We start from the raw sequence: 25,137 nt of genomic DNA on the forward strand, positions 1-25,137 counted from the left end.
CTCTATAGGAGTTTCCATATTTCTAAAAATTCCCTCAAGTTGACTTTCTCCTTCTTTTGGAAACTCTAGCCTCCTAATTGGTTAAGCAAAAGGCTTAACCTCAAACCCTCCTTAATCATAAATCTTGAAATTAATAAAATTTAATAAATTATTTTTTTTTTGAATTTATTTATTCTTGAATATTTAAAAGCTTCCAAAATTGGTCATATTGACCATAGAGACTTTTTATATGAAAATAACCTCAAATTAAAACCTCCTAACTGAATTTAAAGTTGTTAATTATGTTAGGCATGGAATTGGATCCGGATCCGATCCAAATTCGGATCCAAGATCCAAACTGCTCCCTATTTGGAAAAACGCAATTTTCAGGCCAACCGTGGCCCGAAATGAGGAAGATAAAATACCGTTGCGCTCAAAATTTTGAGACGCATCCAACGGTATATAACACACATATAAACATCCGATTTTCATTCAATATTATCACGAATTTCGCTCGAATTTCGCTTGTATTTAAAGGTTGAATTTAAAACTCTTTACTATGTTTCGATTGGCTCGCCTCGACCCTGTCGATGAGACCTAGGTCAAGCCCAGACTCTAAGACATGGGTCAAAAAATCGAGCCTCAAATGATTTTTCTACTAAACTTAGCCAAATTTTGAAGAACTCATACATAGACTAAGGACCAAAAATACGCAATCTTACACTTCCTTTCTAGGCCCTTCTAATGTGTGCTGGAGATAGGACTTCCCATGTGGGAGTCCATCTCCAACACACTTTACCCTTTCTAAGAAAATTCTAATTTGACTTTTTTAACTCTTTCCTAATTCCATAGAGTTCTTACTTTTTTGTTTACATTACTTACTCTTTTTTAATTTCATAATAGCTATGGGTTCCTCTAGAAACCCTAGCTACCCTTATCCAATAATTTTCGGAATTTCTTCATTTCTATAATAAAATAATTATTTATTTATTAATTAATAATTACCCAAAAAAATCAGAAAGTATCTTATCCCTCTGAGAGTCTTTTTAACATTAAATATCTTCAATTTAAACATTTATTCTGATCTTAGAACTTTAATTTCATTGGATCTAGATTTTGGATCAAGATCTAAATCCATATCCAAAATCCATTTGGATTTCAAGTTGGATCAGATTCTACTTAATATGGGTCTTGGACTGAGTCCAGGTTCATATTAATTTGGATCAAATGGATTGGATCCAGTCTTATCCAAATTTGGACCCGGGCCATCGAGGCAGGCCTTTTTTGAAAAATTACGATTTTTGGGTCAACCGTAGCCCGAATTCGGAAAAGTAAATTACTGTTGTACTCAGTATTCTAAGACGCATCTAACAATATATATTTTGAATTTTGCCTTTGAAATTCGCCCGAATTTCGCTTACATTTAAAGGTTAAGAATACAAATTTTTATCACCCTTTAATTGGCTCGTTTAAGTATTGTTAATGAGACCAAAGCCAGACCCAGACTCAAATATCATATCCTTAATATCGAAGGTTTATTGATTTTTCTTCCACACTTAGACAAATTTTCAGAAATTTCTAATTTAACTAAGTACTAAAACACACGATATTACACCGACCTTAGCAATTTTCACCTTCCCATGCTCCCAACCGGGGATATCTGGGTCATATCAGATATCATACAAAAGTTTGTAAACATTTTTTTCTATTGCACCGGTTTGCGAAAAACTTAGTTGCAATTTAGGCAACCTTAAGTGCTGGAATTTGCTTTTCAAAACCGCACATATTTGAATATTGGATTCTCGCAAGAAATCTGATAATACAAGAAAATGCATTCATTATTATTATTAAATTCATGCATTTATGCGTCTTTTATTGTTTTGATGCTCATATTCATGATGTTTCAGGTGTCAAGGAGCCATGGTTCGAATTTCGTCCAATTCGGAGCTAAAATGATGAAATTATAGCCGTTTTATGGTTTTGGAGGGAATTTTAACGAGAATCAGTTCGAGATCCAATCCAAATGATGTCTGATGGATCTTGGATTCGATCCACACGTGATCAACTGCCCACTTGATCCAAATCCACTGTAGTTAACTCATAAATTTCAAAAATACCCCTCCTTGGCGCCACCTTGTTTTGTAATTTAGGCTAGATGTAGGTAGTCTTTTGAAATAGTTTTTAAATTATAAATAACTTTTGTAATTTTTGTTTTAACCTAAAAAACTAATATAAATAGAAGGAGAGGGGCGTAAAATCAGTTTTGGCCCTCTCTCTTCAACAGCCCCCCTCTTCTTTTTCCCCACTTTCCATCTCACGTGAAATCCTCTCTTCTCCTCTTCTTCTCAACGTTTTTCTTTTTTCTTCTTATTTATATTCCTCTTCTTCTCTTTTTGTTTTCTGCAGGTTCGTGAGGACAACTCCGGGAGGTGACTGCACGTTCCACGAGGCCATAGCTCGCTCTCTTCTCAATCCAATCCGTCGAGAGACGCCGGTTCGGTACCTCATTGCCTTCTTCTCTCTATTGTTAGATCTAGGTTTTAATTTCTATTATTTTCTGATTTTTTTCTTGATTAGATTAGGTTTAATCTTAGTTTGTTTAGTAGATATTTTGGATTTTTTCTATGTGATTTTTTTTAGATAAATAAAAAAGAAAAGAAAAAGAGAATAACTGACGGCTAGAGTCAGCTATTGCGCAACCCAAGCCGCCAAGTATATAATAGTTGTTGTTTTTTCTAAATTTTTATTTTTAATTTTTATTTCTGTTATTTAGGAGATCACTTTGTTTTCATTTTCTGTTGATCTGATTGGTTAGGATTTATTTTTTTTTTTTTAAATAATTAGAATAGTTGTCGAGTTTATGTAAAATCGGTAGTGTAGAATTTCTGTTTTTTATTTTTTCCTGATATTGTTTTGTGCGTATCTGGAGATTTCGGACGTATTTTTCAAATCCGTAAATTGGGTTAGGTCTCTGGACGAGTCTAGAATATTTTTGAAAAATTTCGTCAAGATCTGAATCCATTTGACGAACTGTCGCACTGTTTTCCCGAATTCTGTCCAGAAATTTCGTGTGCGTCGGTTTTATGTTTTTTTTATTGTCATCGTCATTTTATGTAACTTTCTGTGGAATTTTTTTATTCCATAAATTGCGTTGGATTCCTGAGCGTGTCAGGAACATATCTGCAAATTTTCATTAGGATCTGACGTTGTTTGCTTATTCGTTCGTCTGATTTACGAGAATTTGTCCAGACAGGCGATTCTATAAATCATGTAGGACAAAATCATTATTTTTTGCAGTTTTTAAGCTTTGTTTTGTGATTTTTGTTTTTGTGGTGTCGTGTCCTGGAACAGAATCACGTTGGGGAGTTGTGTCTAATTTTTTTTAGTTCTTTTATTCTATGTGTACTGCTCTTATTTAATCGTTTTGAACTAACCTAGTCGTGTGGTAGTTGTTGTTGTGTTTGCTTGTTTGTATTTGTGCAAGTGGCTGACGTGGGCTAGAAGGTTGGTGTTGAGGTGGACGCACCCAGATTCCGACACCCGCATGCAAGGATCGTGGTTTGCGAGGAGAAGCGTCTTCTTTTTCTATTTCTTTTCTTTTTTTTAGTTAAAGTAGGGCCTTGGCCACATTTAATTGGGTTGTATTAATTTCCCTTCTGCTCGACATTTTGTAATAGGGTTTACGTGCTTGTTTGCTGCACTTTAATTTTTATTTTTAAGGCAATAAAGGTGTGCTTCTATTTGGAATATTTAGATTTTGTTCATGTTCCCTGAGTTCGACCCGGATCTCACCATTAGTGCGAACCGGTTTTATTATTTGGTGTTCGGTTCGCACAACCGTTTTACTGAAAATAGTCTTTTAAAAAAATATCTTTTATAAAACTTACACCAAAATCCCATTTTTTTTTTTAAGGCTTTGGCGAACATGCGCGAATCCACATCTTTTAAAAAGAGCATGCATGATACAGGATAGGGAAGAGTACGCAAATTGTGTACCTTACGAGGTTGTATATATGTACGTATAATACATATATTATATAATGCAGGCATGTGCACATTACAGCGCGGCGACAACGTACAAAGCAAGACTCAATGTGCGAAACCGCACATCGAGCTAAATAAATACGTAAATAGTGCACAATATACAAAATCGTACCTCAACTAAATAAATGTGTAAGCAGTGCATGAGGTACGAAACCGTACCTCAGTTAAATAAATGCATAAGTTACACTTAACAGTGCGACGACAAAGTAAATGATATAAAGCAAGAGTCGATGTGTGAAACTATACATCGAGTTAAATAAATTGCGTAAGCAGTGTGTAACGACCCCAATCCAGACCCTTTTAAAAATGCGGAATATTTTTTTTTCTAAGAGTTGCGGAAACCTTCCCAGAGATCTGGGGTCCTCACAGTTTCACTTTCCATTGGATAGTCCATCCACCACAAACGAAGTTGCAATTATCATCCAAATCAACCAACTAAAACTCTTTTATTAATGAGTAAGTAAATTTCAAAGACAAGGTTTTCTTCAACTGAAAGTAAAGTAACACTTGCAGAAATTAAAAGAACTGAAAGACAAAAGAAAGAGCCATTATGTCCTCTACTGAAGCTGACAAGCCCAAGTATAACTCATCCATCCCCAGACGCATATCCAACTTCACTGTTCACCATTTCCTGTGAAAAACCAACAAAGTAGGGTGTCAGAACCGAAATTTTGAGCACAGCTACTTCTAAAGAAACCAGGTGAGAGAAAGAACATGGATAAGATTTCATGCAGTGATTTGAGTGAGTGCAAATATAAAATTTGCAACATTTAAATATTCATAACTATCAATAATTGCATATACTCACCCGTCAAGAACATTAAAGCAGTGTCATATATCAATAACTAAATAATCAAACCTTTCAGCATGATTTCACAAAGTAAATCATATGCTACCACCAAATGATGTCATGATATCAAGAATGATTCGAACATGCATGATCTAATGCATAACAGAAAAATGCATGATTATGTGCAATGCATGATTTCTTCTGTTATCTTTCATTTAAGTTTCATCTTTCCATATGCATGCCCTATTAGATGCACACATCCTTAAGTTCCTCTTTTTAATTACCGTGGCCCGCGGATACACCAAACGGGTACAAACCCCGAGGTCAAGTAGGTTCCCAGGGTAGCTTAACAAACAATTTGTATTTTATTACTGGGTTCCAACTTAGCCCTCGACCGATATCAGGAAACAGCACCATCCATCGGAACATTAGACCTTCACATCTAATGTCGGGGACACAAGGGACACCCCACGCCCACAAGTGTCACTTCCTTGGTATCATAAACTCACAGCTGTAACTAACACACCACTCTCGGGTAAAGTGGCGGGTTCTCCCTAAAACCGTGGCCAGGAGAAGAACCTCAATATCGGGTTCAGGGGCAACAACGCACACAGAGTTTTTGTATCCTCACAGTCTCCCCAAGACCGGATATCCAAGATTCTCATACTCCAGATGAGATATCCCAGAATGTATATGACATTATTCTTATTCATTATTTTTATTTAAAGTTCATTCTTTAAGTTTGCCACACATATGCAAAAGTAAAGTGAAAACCCCGCATCCTCCCTTGTAGGGACCCATTCGGGACTCCAGCCCGTATAAACCATTAGAACAGTGTAGTAAAGTGTCAAACCATCTCATGTGGTTTAAGTGATGCATTTAAAAACATATGTGAAAGCAAACCAAACTCACGGCTCTCCAGGCCGATGATGTCCATTCAGGCCATCAATGCACCACATAATAAAACCAAATTAGTGTTTTATTTATAACACTAGGCCAATAGTGCCACAAAAATGTGCACTTATGCAATCATACACCCAAACATATGCATGTCATAATTCATTCATACGCATTTTCAATATGTGTGTGTTACCTACATCACATACGGGTATTAACCAATCCATGGTTTCTTTCAGGGTATGAGTGTACATGTACCATTTCACATATAAATCAAGCGTACATGTTCAAGAAGCATTACTAATAATTGAATCATGCTCCCACTCATGCGTACCATAATCATAACAGTCAAGTGAAAACATAAACCTCCACGGCAAGTGTTTTCATACAATCCAATACACAAGCTTTTAATTAACACATGGATTCTAGCCAAAAATATAATGTTCAGCTAGAGACATCCAAGCAAGACACATTACATATATAAAATTTCAGTTTTATGTATCCATCCTCCCTAAACAGTGTAACATGAGCACTATTATACACAACTGGAAATTTTCAGGTTATGTTTCAATGATCCCACGCTGCATCTTACAAACTTTGAGCTTACTACACTCAAGCACCATCTTATGCCAATAGACAGCCTACAACATTACATTAGGTAATGCATGCAAGATTCTGTCGGACTTTAACAGTTCATGAACCTAGAAGAAGTGCATTCATGTTATAATGGTTTAGAACTTTGTATATTCATTTATGAAAATAGGAAGTCCGATTAACATCATTCGGCTAACTATGAAAACATATGGAAATCAGCCCTGCCACTAGAAATCAGGACGTGTGTATATATATATATATATATATATATCTAACTATATATATATGTATACATAAACACGCAGTCAGCTGGAACACATGCTGACTTTTAATAATTTAAAACATCGAATGGTGTTGCATCATCAAACCCATCTATTCCCTGTTTTAGTATACATAACAGTGTTCTGTTTTTTAGGATAGCAAGTTTCAAAAATTAATTAACAAGAAATTGCCTATATGCATATCACAGAGTCCCCTTTTGATATCAAAATAACCAATATCAAATCGAACTTATAACTTCAATTTCTGGAAATCCAACCTCTCAGTCCAGCATACAATGCTACATTATGGAAACAACACATTAAGATTTTTGCAGTAAATTTATGAGACCAACTTACTCCATTATCAACAGAAACTACAATTTCCAAACATTCTTTATGAACTTGGTTTCCAAGATTTCAAGTATGCAAATTCAATTACAGTGCATTTCAGGTAAGTAATGATATCAAGACTTAGCTCCATACACAAGATCAACTGTTTGCATGACTTTAAAGTATTGTTACTCTAGTTTATCCAAGCATAAAACACTTGGCAGAGAAAACAAAGGAAAACTCATGGTATATGCTACAATCTGCCATTAATAGGTTATGTAAAAATTAAAAACTTCAGAATCAAATATATCCCCTCATCCTATGCATATTCACGGTGAAGGAACCCCAATCTGGTTATTCAATCACAATAACCGAAACCCAAACTATTCAGGAATTTCCCAATTCAAGAGTCTACTAAACACCCTAAAACTTTAATTTACCCTAACATGAACATTTCTCCTGAACTTCAGCAGCATCCCATAAGTAAGAAAATAAATCTTTCCATAAGGGAAACAGCCTAACGTATCAACGTACTGGGCTAGCACAAATATTTCCAGAAACCTGTAATTTCCTCTATTCTTCTTCATCTCACAGAAAATAGATTACAAAAATTATATTTCACAGCACAAGACTTTAACTTAAATACACTGACCTCACTAATATCATGCATAAAATGACAAAAACCAACAATGCAGATCGATTATCATAAGGACTGTCAATCAAAACAAAGAGAAACCTTCATTCCCAAACCAATCGTTCAGGGTGGCCGAAACAGGGAAAACCCCTGTTTCACGATTTCAGGGTATTTGCCCCCATCAAAAATCTGTAAGCCTTCTTAGTAAAAATCCAAAACAAATACATTAACCGATGTCTTAAGCCCTTTAACATACATCAACCCCCCCCCCCTTTTATCAGAAAAACTGAAAATCCCCAAATCGTTTGGGTTTTCGAAATGGGGAACAACCTAATCCCCAAATCCTCCCCTCAATCCACCCATGGAATCGAACCCATGTTCGATTCCTCACCCCGATTCCAAGAAGTCCCGTACCTTATTGAAGATTTCTCCGGCGATCAACGGCGGCAATCGCGAAAGCAGGGATGCGGCTGACGCTCCTCACTGTTGCCGTGGCCTTCGGTGGTGGCTGGTGGCCAAAGCTCCACTCACGGCTACTGTCGTGGTTGTTGGTGGCCGAAGTTTGCCGGCGACCACCCCTTTTCCGGAGCGCACGAAAATGAGAGGGAGAGGCGAGATAGATGGGGGAGAGAGATCGACTGAGTGAAGAGGGAAAAACCCCTCTCCACTCCTCCTTTTATCGGCCCACCGAACCATTTTCGTAAGTTGCAGGGTTGGTTACGCCCTGCGTAACCTTCTGTTTCAGATTCTTGAAAACAAGAATCGTGCCCTAGGCACGATTCCTATTTTAACGCCCCTCCCCTCTTTTAAAACTGAACTCGGGTCCGGGTCCGAGCCCGGGACCCGCGATACAGGATCCATTTCAAAAATGGTTCTGGTTCGCCCCTGCACAGCGGATCCGGGTGGATCCAACTATGGATCCGACCCCTATATACTAAAATTAATTTATTTTTTCTTCTTATAAATGCTATTAATTATTTGTTTAATTAAAATTTACTATTATAAGTATCATTTGACGCCCTTTTGTGGGTTATTTATGGATTCTTTTATGGATCCGATAACGGATCCGAGGCCCAAAGTTAGAAAAACACCTGTTATTTTCAAATAAATTTGAATGAATAATTATCAAAATTGAGGTCATTACATAGTGCACGAGGTACAAAACCATACTTCGGCTAAATAAATGCGTAAGCAGTAGCATGTGCATGTAGCAGCGCAGTGGCGAAGTACATGACATAAAGCAAGACTCGATGTAGAAAACCACACATCGAGTTAAATAAATTGCATAAGTAGTGTACGAGGTACGAAACCGCACCTCGGCTGAATAAATGCGTAAGTAGTAGCTTGTGCACGTAAAAGCACGGCGGAAAAATAAATGACATAAAGAAAAATGACAAGGATCGCAAAATTGTGTCCTTAAGTTAAAAGCGTATATATATATATATATATATATATATATATATATATATATATTTATACATATTTTAGGATTTGTCCTTTCATTGTCTTTCGTGCAACTTTTCCCTACCTCAGAAAATGTCAGCCTTGCTGACAGTTCCAGGTATAGGTGATAAGTGGTTTGTGTTTCGATGCGCGTGTAAGGTCTGTTACGCTGATGGGATGTGTTAAATGGTTTGTGTACTATGTAAATAGCACAAGGAAGTTCATCTTTTAAAATCATGTGTTGATATTGTGTTTGGATCGCAAGGAGTCGAACCCTGGTTCGGTCCACCTGGCGGAACCGGCTTCTAAATCGGGGTGAGCTGATTCGGGGCCTGGGGTTAGCCCAGCTCGGCTAAGCCCGACTAGCCGCGAGAGGGGAAGGGTCAAGCTGGTTCAGCCCCAACCGAGCCGAGCTTGGTGCTGATAAAATATAAACAGGGGTGGGCTCGGCTGCCTGGCTGAGCCTGGCCCTATCCTCGGACAGGGTCGAGCCTGGGCTCGGCCCCTTGGAGACAATGGACCAGGCTGGGCTTGGTCCGGTTTCGACTGGTGTGGGTTGGGCTCAATCCAGACCAAGCCCAACTGCAAGAGCGTAGGGGCGTCGCCCTTGCCCACCGACCGAAAAGACATGGGGGGCAAGGGCGTCGCCCATGCTCGCCGGCCGAAAAGAAACAGGGAGGCCAGGAACGATGCCCCTGCCCTCTGGTCGAACAAAAAGAAGGCAGGGGGCATCGTCCCCTACCCATTGGCCAGAGAGCCCAGGTGGCGGCAGGAGGGTATGCCCTCCTGCTGACGAGAGAGAGAGAGAGAGAGAGAGAGAGAGAGAGAGAGAGAGAGAGAGAGAGAGAGAGAGAGAGAGAGACGAAGAGGGGGCGTGTACCTCCGGGGGGAGGGGGGAGAGAGAAGAACGGGAGAAGAGGGAGATAGGAGGTCGCCGCCGAGGGAGGGGGTCGGCTCCCGCTGACGAGTCGAGGGAGAGAGAGGCAGGAAAGACAGCGTCGAGGAGAGGGGGAGGGGGTTTCATTTTTTTTGTAAAAGGACCCCCCTCCCAGGGGCTTAAATAAGAAGGGGGGGGGGATTGGACCCGGATCAGGGTTGGATCCAAACGTTCCCTTTTTTTTTAGGAAAACACGGGTGTTACAGAGACATCTCATGAGCGTCGTGTTTATAGTTTATACTCGGCATGAGAGTAAGGATCAACCAATGTGCACTTAAAAAATACAAGAACAATCATTAGAAGAACCTTCTCCTATAAAAGAACCTACTCGTATAGAAGGGTGTAACCTTAAAAAATCGCAACACATCCCTAAACCACATATTACGTTTGTATCCTATGAATCTTTTTATCCTAACTATAGAGCTTGTTTAATGGTCATTCTTGCTTACCATGAACTATCAAACTATAGCGAAGCCAAGAACAATCCTTGTTAGATAGATGCAATGAAATTAGAGCTAGATGCCCTTCGTAGAGCTAACACTAGAGAGATTGTAGCTTTGCTATTAGAAGAAAAAGTCATAGGTTGCACGTGGGTATTTAAAGTTAAAACTAAGAGTGATGGCTCCCTAGAAAGGTATAAAGCTAACATAAGACTAACTATGAAGAGACCTTTGCCCCAATAGCAAGGATGACTAGTGTTAGGACCCTTATAGCCATTGCCTCTATTAAGCAATGGCTCATTTGCCAATTAGATGTTAAGAATGCATTTTTTAAATATGACCTTAGTGAAGAAGTATATATGAATCCTCCTCTCGAGTTTGATATTAAGAAAGGTAAGGTTTTAAAATTTAAGAAGGCTTTATATAATCTTAAACAAGCTCTCAAGGCCTGGAATGATTGCTTTAGCAAGGTAATGATTAATATTGGATTTGTCTTTTGCTATACTAACATTGCTCTATTCGTTAAGAATATAGGGACTGGTACAATTATTTTATTATTGTGTGTGGATTATATGATTATCACTAGAACTGATAAGAAGGGTATTGATAAAATTAAGAATATTCTTAAAAAACTTTTGACATGCCTGACCTTTGTTTTCTAAGATATTTTTTAAGAATTGAGGTTGTCTATTCCCCCAAGAGATTATAGTCACCTCAAATGAAGTTGGCATTTGAAATTGTTGCCAAGTAGGGTCTCTCAGATGAATAGGTTGCAGGTACCCCTGAAGTTATCAATGCCAAGACGAGGGCCAATGATGGCACTCCTTTAGAAGACCTTACTACTTATTAGCAACTGATTGGATCTCTTATATACTTATTTATCACTTGACCTAACATAGCCCATGCAGTTCACAATGCGAGACAGTTCCAACATGCATCCACAACGGTCCACATGAGTGTCATGATGAGAATCGTCAGATATTTAAAGAGCACTATAACTAAAGGGTTTTTTCTATCATCTTCATCATCCTTAAACTTCATTGTTTATACTTATTCCAATTGGGGGGCACTCTTAATGATTGTGTTTTCACTACAGGTTATTGTGTATTTTCTAGAGATTTTCTTATTTCTTTGAGGTGCAAGAAGCAACAAAAGGTGTTGCTTTCTTTCACCGAAGTTGAATATCGAGCAACGGTGACCACGATCACGGAGATCATATGGTTAAGAACCTTTTTAAAAGATATGGGCATCGACGTCTCTACTCCATCGAAGATGTGTTGCGATAACAAAAGCATATTGTGAGCAATCACACCTTCCATGAGCGTACAAAGTATACAGAGATGGATTGTCACTATGTTCATAAAAAAATTCTCAAAGGAACTATTGAGCTACCTTATGTGACATTCGAATATCAACTTATAGACTTCTTCACCAAAGCATTGTCATCCCCTCATTTTTTTCTCCATAGCAAATTGTCGATGATTTCCCCATCAATTTGAGAGGGTGTTATATATATAAGACATGTATTGTATATATACACACATTTACATGTATATATATTTTTGGATTGTATTTTAGCATGAAAATGTAATTTTCTTTTTTTTTATTTTCAATGTTTTTTATTTTATAGGGCAAAAAAGCCTTCAAAGAGTATTTTCATCTTTTGTATTCTAGCCGTTAGGCTAGTCCAATGGCTAGCCATTGGGCCAGTCCAATGGCTAGCCATTGGGCCAGTCCAATGGCTAGCCATTAGACTAGCCCAACGGCTAGTTGATCTCTCTCTCTTCCCTTCCATATCGTGTATATATATGGGGCCTTCACCCCTCTTTTAGCTATGCTTTTTTTTATGTATTTTCTATTAATAAAATTAATGTTTTTCATATTGTTTTGTGCGCTTGTGTGTGCCCTTTAGTGGCCTATGTTCTCTTGCCCTTAGAGGCTCTTTTGATATTGTGCTACTTGTGTTTTGCCCATAGTGGCTTTTGTATGCTTTTTTATTCCATTACACTTCTGTGAATGTCAAACTCTCCCTTCATTTAGATGCAGCGCAGGCCCTATCACAATTATGTCTAGATCAGAGTTATCGAAAACTTCATAGATAGGTGGGAAGTGCGCTTCTTAGAAACTCGTTTTGGAAGTGCGATACTCCTCGTTTCTAAAACTTGATAGGAATATTGATTCTCCCACGCTTCTTATATGCTTCTCACACGTTTCTTCTGTGTTTTTGTACATGCTTCCTATGCAATTCTGTCACGCTTCTTTTCATGTTTTCCATGTGCTTCCTTTCACGCTTCCCACTCACTTTCCATGTTCTTTATGTAAATTGGTAACCATTATTTTTAGATTTTGAAAAGAATTTAATTCGTACACTATAAAATCATGAAATTTAAAAATAGTCATTTTTATTTTAGTTTTTATTCTTGTTCGGTTCAATTAGTATTCTCTTCCCATTCGATCCCATATCATTTCCTTTTTTATTCATACTTTGTTTTTAAATTGATTCCGTGCTTCTACTTATGATTTTAAAATACCCCGCTTTTGCTTCCTACTCTGACAACTTTGGTCTAGATTAACTTCACATCTAGGCATATCAACCAGCAAGAAGAATATTTATCAAACCAAAGAGTCCCATGAACATTTTTTTCCTTGGAAGCATAGGGACACAATTATTCAACAGCACCACAGATAATATATTAAAAACTAAAGCAATTAGATAGTTTCAAGCAACAGTGTGTAGTTCTTAAATAAATAAAAAAAACAGTAACATAAATAATGAGTGGGACTGCAGATGATTCAACATGGATACTCACATCACCACTAGGATCATCAAATTTAGCCTGACGGAACAGCTGATGCATACGAACAATTTGCTGAGATGTCAAAGACTTCACAGACATCTTTTGACTGAAATCTGGACCCATTTCCCCTACAAAGTATCAATAGAACACAATGGTACTTAAATAGAAAGAGCTTGCAAAGAAATGCATGTACACAAAGAAAGCTAACACAAAAAGCAGAAAACTAGCAGGCCTTAAGAAAAAGGTTCTTGCAACAAAGCAAGAAGACCCAGCACTCCAGCACTTGAAACAAGCACTGGACACTATGGTGTGAGAGAAATAATCATATTGTCTTACAGTTGTCATTTTCATGCAAACAGCGCGCGCACACACACACACACGCGTGTATGTGAAAGTATCTTCAATAAGATACTATGATCAAGATTCAAGACCTCAATATTCTTGATGATAAACACGTGCACACATGCACAATAAGAACACTTAGAGCACTTGTGCACAAAAGCACAACTCACAAAATATCACAAAGGCACAAAAATGAATAACAAACTTTATAAATCACTTGGGCTTTGACCCAAACCCTTAAAATACAATAGGGGGAACACCCCTTTAATAGAGGAGGTGGAAGCCTTGGAGGGGCTCCACTTCTAGTCGTTGGAGCCCCTCCAACGGTCACAAATGTGACCGTTGGAAGGGGCCCAACGACTAGATGGTGGGGCCCTCCAAGGTGTACACTAATTAAAAGAAAAATAATTACAAAATATTTGAAAAATGAATATGTGCAAAATAACTAAACTACCCCTACGACTATTACAAGAAATATATATATATATATATATATATATATATATATTATATATATATATGTAGGTAGGTAGGTACATGTACATATATATGAAATATATATGTGTATGCATCTTCCTATATATAAAATATATATATAATTATATTGATTTGATATTACAATTTAACACCCCCCCTCAAACTTAGGGCATGATGACCGAAAGTTTGCCAAGGAGGAAGTTGAACCGCGGAGAACACAGTGCTTTGGTGAAGAAATATATCAATCGATATTCTGAAGTGACATACAGAAGTTCTATGATTCCTTTCAGATAGGCCTCCTGAACATAGTGTCAGTCCATCTCAATGTGTTTAGTCCACTCATGAAACGTGTGATTTTTGACAATATATATTGCACTCTTATTATCACAGCATAGCTTGGTGGGCCCTTATATTGTGATCCTCACGTCTTCTAACAGCTGATGAATCTATACAATTTCCATGGTAGTAGTTGTCATGGCATGATATTCAGCTTCAGTTGAGGATAGAGACATTTTTTTGCTGCTTCTTGCATCTCCATGAGATCAGCGAGACTTCTAAAAACACGCAAAAACCAGTGGTGGAGTGACGGTTATTTGTGTCACCTCCCCAGTCAGAGTCAGTATAAGCAATTAACTTTAATTCCGAAGAAGAGGACAAGAATACTCACTTATTTAGTGTGCCCTTTATGTATCTTACGACCAACAAGATGACACTCATGTGGACTGATGTTGATGCATGTTGGAACTGACTTGCAGTATGAATTGCATGAGAGATATATGGTCTAGTAATACTCAGATACATTAATGATCCCACAAGTTGTTTGTAGGGGGTGGGATCGGAGAGAGGAATACCATCATCAATATTCATTTTGGCTCCTACTATAGTAGGAGTTTCACAAACCTTATCATCCGTAATATATGACCTGTCAATAATCTCAGAGGCAAGCTTGATTTGAGATAAAAAATACCCTCTATCAGAGTATGCTACTTCAATACCCAAAAAACAAGTTAGAAATCTCAAATCAGACATTTCAAATCTATTCTTCAAAATTGTTTTTATGCTTTTAACCTCCTTAGAATCACTTCTGGTTAGTGTTATTAAAAACGCGCCTCAAGGCGCAAAAAGCGCGCCCCACCTCAAGGCGAGGGCCTTTGTGCCTTGAGGCGCAGTTATAAAGCGCAATACCCTTGAGGTGTGCGCCTCATAGGCCTTGAGGTGCACGCCTAGGCGAGACGTGCCTTGAGGCGAGGCGCGCCTCGGACTGAGGCCAAAAGATTAGGGCTTAAACAAAGCCCTACTGACCCCTTTATGTGCTTTTATTTTTTTTCTCACCTCCTATCTCTGTTTTTTTCTCATAGCCTTCTCTCCTTCACGGCAGCCTTCTCTCCCGCACAGCTCTCGCAGGCTCACAGCATTCTCTCTCGCGTGGTGGAGCCCCGAAACAGGTATGGATTTGTTTTGCTCTCTCGTTCTCCTCTTCTTCTTCTTCTTCTTCTTCTTCTTCTTCTTCTTATCTCTTCTCTCGTCTCTCGTCTCTCGTCTCTCGCGTGATACAACATTCTCTTGAAGGATGGGTTACCCTGAAACCTATGTTGTTTATGGGTTACCCTGGGGTACCCATGTGGCAATTTTTGCCACCGGCTCTTGTCGATTCATCGAAGGATCCTTCAGGTGTCTCACCTGGTGCTTAGGTTGCAGTCTCCATTCTAACCGTCAATTTGTCATAACTGGTTTCTTTTTTGTGCTACATTAGCCTTGACTATTCTACTTTCAATTTTCTTGGCGATGCTTTCAGTAAGTGTTATATGACTGTGATATATAATGTACGATAAGAGAAGGCTTTGGCTTGTAAATGAGAATAATTTTTCATTAACACATTTCTCGATTTCTGTGGGTGCATTTCTAGTTGCAGATTTCAGCTGTTGTTACTGCCTATAAGTCCTTGTATTATTTTGCTCCCAAAATATTTTAGACCGTACAGTCCTTAAATGAGCATGCCCCATCTACATTCTATTTAAAAATTGACAAGAATTCTGCTTTGGAGATGGTGTTCGCTGATCACAGTTATCTTAGTGACGAAAGTTTAGAGCAACAATCATTCAACTGCTAATTTCTCGTGATATTTTCAAAGTTTTTGTTTTCCTCATATCCTTGATCGTGCTTTGTAGAGAGTTTACATTTGAAAGAAAGAGGTTAGAGTTGCTTGTGTATATAGCAGTTGCTCAAGTTCAATGGGTTAAGGTGGTTTTTGTACAATTCATTGTAAAGATTCCATCTTCTGAAGAGTTTTGGACAAATATATTAACATTTGGTTGTTAATGCTAACATGCATTTTCTAATTATAACATTGTATTGTTAATGCTAATATGCATTTCAATGTTAATGTTAATTTTTAATTTAATGAATGCCCATGTTTTATTTTTTAGATACTTACATAGATCAAGTTGTTGCATTAATATTACTTTTACATGTTAATCTCATATTTTTCAGTATTTATTTGAGATTTTTTATTTCTTGTTTGTTATTGCTTCATCAATAAAGATTTTTTTATTTATATATAATTTTAGATATTTTTATAGTTTTTTTAAGTTTTTTTAAAAAAAAACTTTGAGGCTTACGCTTTACACCTCGCCTCAGATTTTGGTGGAACGCCTCGCTACGCCTCAACGCTTTTCACAACACTGCTTCCGGTTATAAGCATATCATCCACATATAAAAGCAGAATGACAATCCCTGCATTGGTTTTTCTAACAAATAAGGCAATGTCAGTGAAACAGAATGACAATCCATTTTCTAACATTACGGAGTTAAACCTATCATACCAAGCCTTGGGGGTTTGTTTTAAACCATAAAGTGTTTTTCGAAGGCGAAACATTTTCCCTTTGGGAGTCTCCATTCCAAGTGGAGCATCCATATATACATCTTCATTCAGATCGTCATTTAGGAAGGCGTTTTTAACATCCATTTGATAGATGTTTCATTTATTGATTGAGGCGACGATGATGAGACATCAGACCGTGACCATTTGGGTCACAGGGGCAAAAGTTTCTCCATAGTCAATCTTGTATTCTTGACTATATCCCTTTGCAACTAATCGAGCCTTATATCTCTCAAGAGATCCATCGCTCTTAGTTTTTACCATGGTTGTCAGTCGAGAAAGCGGGAGTGGAAAGCGAGACACTTTCAAAAATTTAGGAAGTGTGGGACTACTTAGAAGCGAATCACGAACCGTCTTGGAAGCGACCTAGGAAGCGAACCGGAAGCGACCTAAGAAGCGAACCGAAAGTGACCTAGGAAGCAAGGGGGAAGCGAAAAAAGAAAAGAAAAAATAAAAATAAAAAATAAAATAGAAAAAAGAGGGAAGCAAGGGGGAAAGTGCACTTTCCATTTATGGGAAGCGTGCTTCCCAAAAAAAGGGGACGCTTCCCCCATGTGTTTCGAAAGTGCGACGTTTTGTGCTTCCGAAATGCATATCGGGGAAACGTGCTTCCCCTTCTATATGGGCGCTTCCGGTAACTTTGGTTTTTACCTTAAATACCCATCTACATCCTATTGTTTTCTTACCCTTAGAGAGATCTTGGAACTCCCAAGTCTTTGCCCTGTTGAGAGCTGAAATCTCACATTCCATTGCTTTCAGCCATTCATCATTCTTTTTGGCTTCTTCGAAGTTTTTGGGTTCTATATAGGAATGAATGGCGCTGAGGCAGGCTCTATGTTTAGGAGTAAAGGAATTATATGAAATAAACCTAGAAGGCATATTTCTACTTCTCTCAGTCCTTCGTAGGTTTTCATCATTTGCTGAGTTGGAACCACTAGGTTCACTGTATTTTTCAATTGCACTCCTAAAATTGTTTCTATCTCTATGGGTATATGTTATAGGATCTCTCAATGCTCCTTCATTACTATGTAGGGAGATAGGAGGATGAGAAGAACCATCTTCTTTATCATTGACGTCATTATGAATAAAATCGTCATCATTATCATCACCATGTGCTAACATTTCAAATAAAAAAGAGTAATCCATGTTATCTTCAAAGGGTTCACTCCTTTCAAAACCATTAACATTTTTCAGAAAACTCACATTTCTGGAAACATATAGCATATCATTCTTAATATCCAAGAAAGGCGTAGGCAATGGCTTTTTTATGAAAGCTTGTTGTTCTTGTCAGTAAGAACGAAGCATTTACAACCGAAAATTCTCAACCGACTATAGTCGGGTTCTTTGATATACAATTTTTCAAAAGGTGAGATATTGTTCAAGTTTTTAAAAGGTAGCCGATTTATCAGATAGACAGATGCTAAAGCCGCTTTAGCCCAAAAACCTTTTGGGATATTTTGATAAACAAGTAATGTTCGAGTTGTCTCTATTATATGTTTATGCTTCCTTTCGTTGAGGGATTTTCGGACAAGATCTTTAGTGAAGAATACCATGACTTTCAAGATAATTTTTTAATTCACCTGAAAGGTATTCTCCACCAGAGTCGGTTCTAAAAAATTTTAGATTCCCATTAAATTGATTTTTAATCATCATATGATAGGTTTTAAAAATCGAGAAAACTTCATATTTGTGTTTAAGAAAATAAATCCAACAATATCTCGTGTAGTCGTCAACAAAAATGACATAATATGCAAAGCCTCATTTTGATAAAACAGGTGTCGGTCCCCATACATCTGAATGGATAATTTCAAAAGGTCTTGTTGAAATATAGATCTTTGACAAAAAAGCAATTTTTTCATTTTCCCAAGTATATAGTCGCTACAAGTGAAATCACTTTTACATAGACTTTTAACAAAAGGTAAATGGGAATTTTTTACAATATTTGGGTGTCCAAGTCTCTTGTGCCACACATTAATATCCTTTTGTTGGACAACATTACAAAACGGGTTCTTTGAAATTTGAAGGGAATCGACATAGTATAGATCGCCCTTCCTAGAGCATTCCTTAGTCAATCTCCCGGACAGGCGATCCTGTATCCAACATTTGTTAGATGAAAACTTTATATCACACTCATGATTCGAGAGTTGAGAAACGGAAAGCAAATTTAAGTTTAATTTGGGTATAAATCTAATTTTTGGAATAAAGAACCCTTGCTTTTTAAAAATTTTTATTCATTTTACTTCAAGAGATGCTCCATCCGCGATTGAAACAAAGGAATGAGAGAGATTTTTTGAATATTCGGAAAAAGAACTAAAGCTTGGGGTCATATGAAAAGAAGCACCCGAATCTAAAAGTCAAGAGGTCTTACTGAGAGGAGAAGAAGTTGACATGACGGCTCCGAAAATAACCCCTTTTAGAAGAGGTTGAAGTGCATCCACGATTTGTTGCAATGAGAGAGCTCCATTTGAAGATGATGAGCACTCTTCCTTTTGAGGTTGGAATGTAGTAGCCATGGCTAGTAACTTTTTCCATTTTGGGCAAATAGGCTTAATGTGCTCCGGTTCCTTACAAAAGTGGCATAAAAGCTTGCTATAATCTCTCTTCCCTCCTTGACCACTTGAGTTTTGATTATTGAAGTGAGGAGGCTTGTAGGTCCTTAAGTTACTCCCCGGTCTTGAGATGGCATTAACACCTTCATTTTCTTCATTATTGGAAAGAGTAGCTAGAACAGTTGGGTTGTTCTTGCTTATATTCATACGAGTCTCTTCTCCACTTAGTTTAGTAATTACATCTTCAAGAGAGGGAGAAGTGAAGGCGAATAAAAAAGAAGACTGGATTTGTTCGAATTCGGGCCTAAGCCCATTCAAAAAATTGAAAAATCTATCTTCTTTCAATTGTTTATGACGAAGCTCTATGGCTTCTCCACTCCACTTGGGTTCAAGCATAGCAGACTCGTTCCAAATAGAAGAGAGTTCGGCAAAATACTCCCTTATAGTCATTTCCTCTTGATGAAGAGTTAGCGCCCTCTTTTGGAGATAATATTTATAGGGCAAGTCCCTAGAGGTGTACATCTTCTCAAGGTACTCCCACGCTTGAGAAGTCTTCTTAAACTTGATAATATTGGTGTTAATCCTTGTTTCTACGGATGAGAAAATCCATGAGAGGATTTTAAAATTCCTCATCTCCCATTCTTCATGCTTTTTGGTGTAGTCTTCTAGAGCCTTGGCTCTTTCTTCGCCTTCAAGGATTTTTATTTCTCTTTTCTCCATCAAGGTTATCTTTGGCTCCGGTTCGGGAATCGAGCCTTGGACAGCCTCAAAGCCTTTTTCCTTTAATATGAGCCTCTATGTTTCCGGCCCAAATGTGATAGTTGGACCCATTGAGTTTGAAGTCGAGAGAGAAATGAGAGTCTTTTTCACCCATTAGAGAGGAGAGATGATGAAAAAGAATACGTACCACAAAGGATTTTTAGATCTTTCTTGACAGAAGAGTCTTCTAAAATATTGGATGAACAAGAAGATCCACTCCAATCTCCAAAATTGAGAGCACGCTTTTTGAGGCATTGAAAAAAGGGAGAATCCACACGATCTTTCTTTCTCCAATCTTGTTCTGATACCATGTGAAAGTATCTTCAATAAGATACTATGATCAAGACCTCAATATTCTTGATAACAAACACGTGCACAATAAGAACACTTAGAGCACTTGTGCACAAATGCACAAACGCATAAAAATGAATAACAAACTTTATAAATCACTTGGGCTTTGACCCAAAGCCTTAAAATACAATAGGGGGAACACCCCTTTTTATAGAGGAGGTGGAAGCCTTGGAGGGGCTCCACTTCTAGTCGTTGGAGCCCCTCCAACGATCACAAATATGATCGTTGGAAGGGGCCCAACGACTAGATGGTGGGCCCCTCCAAGGTGTATGCTACCTTTTACAAAATAAAAAGAATAAAAGAATAAAAAAAATAATTAAAAGAAAAATAATTATAACATATTCAAAAAATGAATATGTGCAAAATGACTAAACTACCCCTATGACTTTATATATATGTAGGTAGGTACATGTACATATATATGAAATAATATATACTTTATATATATGTAGGTAGGTACATGTACATATATATGAAATATATATGTGCATGTATCTTCCTATATATATAAAATATATATATAATTACATTGATTTGATATTACAATTTAACAGTGTATACATATATGGGTCTATATTTAATACAGTTGATTGTACCTACAATCTAGTTGGAATCTCATGATACTGATAAAATATGTATATATGTAGTCATATACATATATATTTATATGTATATATCTGTTTATGTAAATTGTATTGCCCATTAGGGGCATTTTCATCATTTGTAATAAGTCCACTAGGGACAGTTTTATATTTTTTTTATTTTTACTTTTTTTCTGTTTGTCTTTATGAAAAAGGGGCAGGGGCTCTATAGTCTTTTTAGACCATAGAGTCGTTGGAAGCCCAACGGTCATATTTGAGAGCTCCCAACAACTCCTTTGGGAGCTCCATCTTCATCCTTGATGTGTATATAAAGGGACAACTTGTCCCTTATTTTTTCAATGCTTTTTTGCTCAAGCATTTATTCAATAAAAGATATATTTTTTATTTTTTTGCTGTAGCCGTTGTTGGCTCTTGTATTGTCCCATAGTGGACTAGTGCATATGCACTTCGTGTTTGTGATCTTGTAAGCTCTTAGAGGCTCCTGCTTTGTATTTCCACACATTTCATTATATATTATCAGAGTCAGTGTGTTCTTGGTATTGTGGAAAGCAGCCATCAAGTGTTCGTGGTTATGGGAAAGCATCCAAAAGTGTCTTCGATGTGCTTGCGGTAACTCAAGTGGATGTGTTCTTCCACACTCTTCTCTTTCTTCTCTCATTCAAAATAAAGCATGATCACAAAATTGATCTCTTTTTCAAGCTTAATTGTTCCAACTACATGATGTGCCGCTATGGAGAATAACCCCAAAGGAAAAAAGCTTTGAGGATATGTAATAGGCACTATCTTCGAGAATTAATTCAAGCTCACCAAACTAAAAAGACGTCAAGAGAAGGCTCTAGAAGGAGATGCTAAAATTAAGGCCATCGAAGATCACCAATCTAAGGTAAGATTGGGAGAATAACCATGCAAAATTTCTTGCATGGTTTATAAATAATGTTGAGCTTAAAATATGTGACAACATTAAAAAAAATTGTAAAGCTAATGAGGCATGGCTCTTTATGAAGGGTATGTATACCCGAAAAAGATCTTGCAAGGTAATATTTTTTGCAAAAAAAAAAATTAGGACTACCAAGCAAGGGGAATTAAGTGTCTGAGATTTTTAGACCCTAAGTGGGTTGTCATTGAAGATGTAGAGCTTATGCATCAATAAATGGAAAGATAACAATTTTTCTAATTCTTGTATTGACTTTATCCTGAATTTGAACAAGTTAGATATTTTCTTCTTCATAGATCTACACCTCTTCCCTTAAAAGATGTGGTCGTCGAAATATACCAAGAAGAAACTCATCTTGATATGATTAAAGAGATGAAGTGTTGGCGGCGTTAATATATATATATATATATATATATATATATATATATATATATATGTCTTGTCTAGAATAACCGATAGGGTTATTTTAGACTTTTCATATAGTTGTTTCTAGAAACAACTCTTTTATTAGGATAGACTTTTCTTAAATGTAATTTTTTATTTTTTATTTTTTATTTTTTCTTTTCCTTTTTTTGAATCACATTGGGGCTCCCAACGACACTATGTGGGAGCCCCCAATAGCCTCTCACTCCCTCCTCTTTTGTGTATAAATAGGGGACCTCTCCCCTTGTATTTTACGAATGTTCTCCCACTCTTTCTCTCGATAATATTATTCTTTTCACCTTCTGGCATTATCCCTTTGTAGATTTATGTGTGCACTTAAAGTGCTTGTGTACTCCTTGGATTTTGTCCATTGTTGGACTTGTAAGTGTTCTACACTCAATATTTGTATTTTTGCGTACTTCAATAAATGGTATCAGAGCCATTTGGGTTATCTTGATCTTGGAAGCCTCTCTTGTGATATTTAAAGATCATGACAAGATACTATCATTCTCCTTGTCTCAATCTATCTCTTGTTCGTCATAGAGTGTGAATCAAGGGTGGAGCTCTCCTTCAAGCTTAATGGATCAAACTACTTGATGTGGGCATCGGCTATGGAGAATCACTTTAGAGGAAAGAAGCTTTGAGGCTTTATGATGGAAACTTCTCTTAAACCATCATTGAAACTCACAAAAATCGAAGAAGGCATTGAAAAAGCAAAATATGGGAGTATTGATCCAGGTGAATCACTGATCTCATGGAGATACAAGAAACAACAGAAGGTGTCTCTTTCATCAACAAAAGCAGAATATCGAGTCATAGCCTCCACGACTATGGAGATTGTGTGGATTCATCAATTGTTGCAAGATATGGGAGTACTGATCCAAGGACCTACAAGATTGTGTTGTGATAATAAAAGTGCAATCTATATTGCTAAAAATCACACTTTTCATGAGTGTACCAAGTACATTGAGATGGACTGCCACTATGTCAGAGAAGCCTACTTACAGAAAATCATAGACCTTCCTTATGTGACTTCAGAATACCAGTTGGCTGACTTTTTCACAAAGGCGCTATGTACCCCCAGATTTAATTTTCTTCTTAGCAAACTTTCGGTCATCACGCCCTAAGTTTAAGGGGGGTGTTAAATTGTATACATATATATATATATATATATATATATATATATATATATATATATATATATATTCTTGATGTAGACCAAGGGTATTTATGCCATTTTCCATTTTACGCATATTCACACTTGTGAATGTGCATGTAACTTTTTTCCTTTTTCTTCTTTTCTCTTTTTCCTTTTCTTTTTCATTTTCCTTTCTTTCTTTTCTTTCTTCCTTTTTCCTTCTTTTTTCCTTTTACCTTTTTAACTAAAAGTCAAATGAGGGGGAGACATTGGACCCCCCTCCAACGGTTAGATTTCTAACCGTTGGAGGGGCTCCAACGTCTAGTAGGAGCCCCTCCTTTTGGTCTCCTCTTGTATTATAAATAGGGGTGTATCCCCACTATTGTATTCATTCTTGTGAGAGCCTTTGTGCTCACCTTTGCTCAATTGATTCAATATTTGGCATTTCAAGTGTTCTCTTTGTACCTTTGTGTATTTTTTGTTCAAGTGTTCTTGGTGTATCTTTGTACACGTATCCCTTTGTGGAGTTTGTGCTTGTAGTGCACATCCTTGAAGATATTTTTACAAATACATAGTCACAAAAACAAGAAGCTTCTAGTATGATTATAAAATGATTAAAAAAAGGAACTCATTTAAAAGAAAATCATTTACCAATTAAACGCTCAGCATAAGACTTCCTAATATTTACAAATTCATGCTGAAGAAACTGCAGAAGGTTCTGCTTTGAAGTCTCTCCTATGAGCCGCTTGATAAGCAGTAAATCTACAGCAGAAGGGTGGTGCTTTGTTTCACTAGGTACCGGAGGCATTACAACAGTTCTTCTTGCAAAACGTACTGTGATATTTTTGCTGCAATGCAGATGCAAATGAAAATCTCAGAAAATGGAAAATTTCAACAGTCTAGTGGACATGGAATCTAAATGAACTTACTCTGCTGTATCTGAAATAAATCTGAAGAGGAACTGAGCATAAGGGGTAATCACAGCCATCTGACGCATATAGTGAAGTATCTTTGACTGTAGAAGTTCACACAAAGTTAAGTTCAGCACAAAATAAAAGTGGTGAGATATGGACAGACTAAACCAGATCGCAATTCCTAGCTAATTTAAGTATTCGTAGCAAAATCAATATACAGATAAATTTATTAATTCACCATGGAAATCTAAGCAAAATCAATAGATTATTTAACTTAACCAATTCAGAGCAATAGAACCATGGACCAGGAGGGACATAAGATACAACATAATGAAGTTAAGTATGGGAAATGATTGCAAAAACAAATGTAAACTCCTTGAAATAAGCAATACATACACGATATGTTGTCCAGTTCCCTTCAATGATAACTTGAATTTCTGCACCATGCCATTTTTCCTTGTTATCCCGCTTTTCATGTACATGGACATGAGGAATATTCCTAAAAATTTAATAAAAGTATGATCTGTCAGTGATTTGATTTCTTTACAGGTAAAGTGACAAGATACAGAATATTTGTCAAAATCTGGAGAATGACTTTGGGTCAGGAGATGGAAGGAACATCTA

The 25,137-nt window shown here is 37.2% G+C and overlaps 1 protein-coding gene across 1 annotated transcript in view; it reads right to left on the reverse strand.

Annotated features, from left to right (window-relative positions):
- TOP6B (topoisomerase 6 subunit B) overlaps positions 1-25,137 on the reverse strand; it is a 67,235-nt gene that overhangs the window by 19,043 nt on the left and 23,055 nt on the right. Inside the window, exons 9-12 of the mRNA XM_090016478.1 lie at positions 24,910-25,012; positions 24,529-24,614; positions 24,251-24,447; positions 13,159-13,274 (exon numbers count right to left, since the gene is read on the reverse strand). Coding sequence (XP_089872604.1) covers positions 13,159-13,274; positions 24,251-24,447; positions 24,529-24,614; positions 24,910-25,012 — 502 coding nt within the window. The remainder of the gene's footprint in view (positions 1-13,158; positions 13,275-24,250; positions 24,448-24,528; positions 24,615-24,909; positions 25,013-25,137) is intronic.

The sequence above is a fragment of the Nuphar pumila genome, chromosome 8 (genome assembly GCF_984573655.1).
Source record: "Nuphar pumila chromosome 8, dmNupPumi1.hap1.1, whole genome shotgun sequence".
NCBI lineage: Eukaryota > Viridiplantae > Streptophyta > Magnoliopsida > Nymphaeales > Nymphaeaceae > Nuphar > Nuphar pumila.